Source organism: Coregonus lavaretus, assembly GCF_964263955.1.
Source record: "Coregonus lavaretus genome assembly, chromosome: 2".
Lineage (NCBI taxonomy): Eukaryota > Metazoa > Chordata > Actinopteri > Salmoniformes > Salmonidae > Coregonus > Coregonus lavaretus.
Genome location: NC_139989.1, coordinates 72,996,046 through 73,000,625, shown reverse-complemented (window position 1 = coordinate 73,000,625; position 4,580 = coordinate 72,996,046). Strand labels below are relative to the sequence as shown.

At 44.8% G+C, this 4,580-nt stretch overlaps 1 protein-coding gene across 1 annotated transcript in view; it reads left to right on the top strand.

Moving 5' to 3' along the window:
- LOC311140366 (stonustoxin subunit beta-like) overlaps positions 1-539 on the top strand; it is a gene marked incomplete at its 5' end in the record, with an annotated part of 5,649 nt that extends 5,110 nt beyond the window's left edge. The window contains one exon of the mRNA XM_084175394.1: positions 1-539. This exon is cut by the window's left edge and continues 23 nt beyond it. Within this exon, the coding sequence (XP_084031520.1) occupies positions 1-504 (504 nt within the window). The 3' untranslated portion in view covers positions 505-539.
- Between the last annotated feature and the right edge of the window lie 4,041 nt (positions 540-4,580).

The window sequence follows — 4,580 nt, the reverse complement described above, 5'->3', positions numbered from 1 at the left end:
CTAAATACAGCAAACAGATTCCTCTCTCTGTCTGAGGAGAACAGAAAGGTGACATGGAGGAGAGAGGAGCAGCCGTATCCTGATCACCCAGAGAGATTTGAGGTCTGTAGACAGGTGCTGTGTAGAGAGGGTCTGACTGGGCGCTGTTACTGGGAGGTAGAGTGGAGTGGGAGAGGGGCTGGTATAGGAGTGACATATAAAGGAATCAGCAGGAGAGGAGGGGGTAGTGACAGTAGGATTGGAGCCAATGACAAGTCCTGGAGTCTGACCTGCTCTGACAACAGTTACTCTGCCTGGCACAATAATAAGTCCACTACCATAGACGTCCCCTCCTCCAGCTCCCACAGAGTAGGAGTGTATCTGGACTGGCCAGCCGGCACTCTGTCCTTCTACAGAGTCTCCTCTGACACACTGACCCACCTGAACACATTCCACTCCACATTCACTGAGTCCCTCTATCCAGGGTTTAGGGTTTATGGTGTTGACTCCTCAGTGTCCCTGTAAATAATAACCATGGTAACACTGACACACACACACACACTGGACACACTGGACATACACACACACACACACACACACACACTAGACACACACACACAAACACACTGGACACACACACACACACTGACACACTGGACACACACAAACACTGGACACACACACACACACACACACTGGACACACACACGCACATACTGACACAAACTGGACACACAAACACACTTGATACACACACACTGTACACACACACACACACACACACACACACACACTGAACAAACACACTGAACACACACACACCGGACAAACACACACTGGACACACACACACACACACACACAGGACACACATACATTGATCACACACACTGGACACTGTACACACACACACACACACTAGACACACACACACTGGACACACACACACACTGACACACACACACACTGGACACACACACACACACTGGACACACACACACACACTGAACAAACACACTGAACACACACACACCGGACAAACACACACTGGACACACACACACACACACACACACTGGACACACACACATATGCTGGACACACACACACACACACTCACACTGGACCCACACACATACACATTGTGGACACACACACTGGACACACACACTGGACACACAAACTGGACACACACACACACACTGGACAAACACAACCACACACTGGACACTGTACACACACACACACACTAGACACACACACACACTGGACACACACACACACTGACACACACACACACTGGACACAAACACACACTGGAAACACACACACACACTGAACAAACACACTGAACACACACACACCGGACACACACCGGACAAACACACACTGGACACACACACTGGACACACACACACACACACTGGACAAACACACACACAAACATACACAGGACACACACACACACTGGACACACACACACAGACTGGACACACACACTAACACGCACTGGATACACACACACACACAGGAAACACACACAGGACACACACACACACCTGACACACACACATACACAGGACACACACACACACTGGACACACAAAACACACAAACACACACACACACTCACACACACTGGACACACACACACAGGACACACACACACTGGACACACACACACACACACACTGGACACACACACACACACACACACTGGACACACACAAACACACACACACACTGGACACACACACATACGCTGGACACACACACACACACTGGACACACACAAACACACACACACACTGGACACACACACTGGACCCACACACATACACACTGGACACTCACTCACTGGACACACACACACCTGACAGACACACACAAACTGGACACACACACTCACACACACTGGACACACACACAGACACTGGACACACACACTCACACACACTGGACACACACACAGACACTGGACACACACACATACACACTTACACACACACTCACACACACTGGACACACACACACACTGGACACACACACACTGGACACACACAAACACACACACACACTGGACACACACACACACACACACTGGACACACACACACACTGGACACACACACACACACACACACATACACACTGGACACACACCTGACACACACACACACACAGGACACACACACTTGACACACACACACACACTGGACACACACACACACTGGACACACACACACACACACACACACACTGGACACACACACACACTGGACACACACACACTGGACACACACACACACACACTGGACACACACACACACACACACACACTGAACACACACACACACACACACACACACACACACACACACTGGACACACACACTGGATACACAAACAAAATGGACACACACACACTGATCACAAACACGCTGAACACACACACACACTGGACACACACACACACACACTGAATACACACACACACACACACACACACTGGACACACACACACTGGACACACACAAACACTGGACACTCATCCACACACACACACTGGACACAGACACACAAACACACATACACACACTGGATTCACACACACACACACACACACACACTGGACACACACATACATACACATTGGACACACACACACTGAACACACACTGAACACACACACACACTGGACACACACACACACACACTGGACAAACACACACAGGACTCTCACACACACACACATACACAAATACACACACACACACTGGACAGACACACACTGGACACACACACACACACACACACACACACTGGAAACACACACACTTACACTGAACACACACACACATACTGGACACACACACATTGAACCCACACACACACACACACAGGACACACACACACACACACACTGGACAAACACACACTGGACACACACACACACACACACACACACAGTGGACACACACACTGAACACAACCAGCCCTGCCATTTCTACCTGTCCTGATCTAGTGTTTCACCCCTGACCTCCTCACACCGTCTCACTGTCCATGTCTGCTTTTAGCTCCCACCTCTACTTCACTGTGTTATAATGGACCTTATGCTTGTTATGTCACCTCTGGAACCAGTTATCAAACATACTGACCTTTCTGACCCTATCCCATGGACCTACTTTCTAGAAATGAACATTTAAATTCCTCTATGAGTTTTGTTTTGTGTCCATTTTCTTATGTATTTGTTGTATATTGGGGTTGTGCCGCAGAGCATCATGGGGGTTTGTATGTGTTGAGATGATCACGTTCCAGATAAATGGTTGAACTGATTCCTGTCTCCTGTCTCATCATTATTGAATTGTTATACAGACGTGGTTATGAAACCCACGAGACATAACAAAAGATTGGCGATGAGTAAGTCTGAATCTACAGGAACTATTCTGTCTGGAAGAAGTGGGTTTTTACAACTGTTTAAAACTGTTATTTTCTGTGGTACAGAATAGGCTAATGTTAGCACATTGTATTGCTAGCAGAGGCAAGTGCATAGTCGAGCTAGCTAAGAAAGAGAGTTAACCAGTGGTGTAAAGTACTTAAGTAAAAATACTTTAAAGTACTACTTAAGTAGTTTTTTGGGGTATCTGTACTTGACTTTACTATTTATATTTTTGACTACTTATACTTTTACTTCACTACATTCCTAAAGAAAATAATGTACTTTTTATTCCATACATTTTCCCTGACACTCAAAAGTACTCGTTACATTTTGAATGCTTAGCAGGACAGAAAATGTTCCAATTCACGCACTTATCAAGAGAACATCCCTACTGCCTCTGATCTGGCAGACTCACTAAACACAAATGCTTTGTTTGTAAATTGTCTGAGTGTTGGAGTGTGCCTTGGCTGAACGTACATTTTAAAAACAAGAAAAGTGTCTGGTTTGCTTTATGTAAAGTATTTGAAATGATTTCTACTTGTATTTTACCTTTGATACTTAAGAATATTTTAGCAATTACATTTACTTTTGATACTTAAGTATATATAAAACCAAATACTTTTAGACTTTTACTCAAGTAGTATTTTACTGGGTGACTTTCACTTTTAGTTGAGTCATTTTCTATTAAGATATCTTTACTTTTACTCAAGTATGACAATTGGGAACTTTTTCCACCACTGGAGTTAACATCGTCATGGACGGCAGAAAAGGACTCGAGACGGACATCGGAGTGGGAAAACAACGTGTTTAAAAAGGAGGAATATACAGTGGTTAAAGGAAAGGACATTTATTCAACTATGAAGACAAACCTTTTAATTAAATCTGTTAAATTAGCGAATTTAGGAGGAAACGTCAGTGAGTGAAGTGAATGAAGATCACATGACTGAGGAAAATATTGCTTTGGTTGAGGACAATATTGAAGTGAGTGACAATCAGGAGCTTATTGAGAAATGAACAATTATTGGAATTGATGGAAACATTGGACAGTTTGATAAAAGTATTGAGCAGTGGAGCTCATATACAGAACGGTTAGAATATTTTGTTCCTGTAAATTACATGGATGATGACAACATTGTGCCTCCATGTTTTAGTGTAATGGGGCCAAA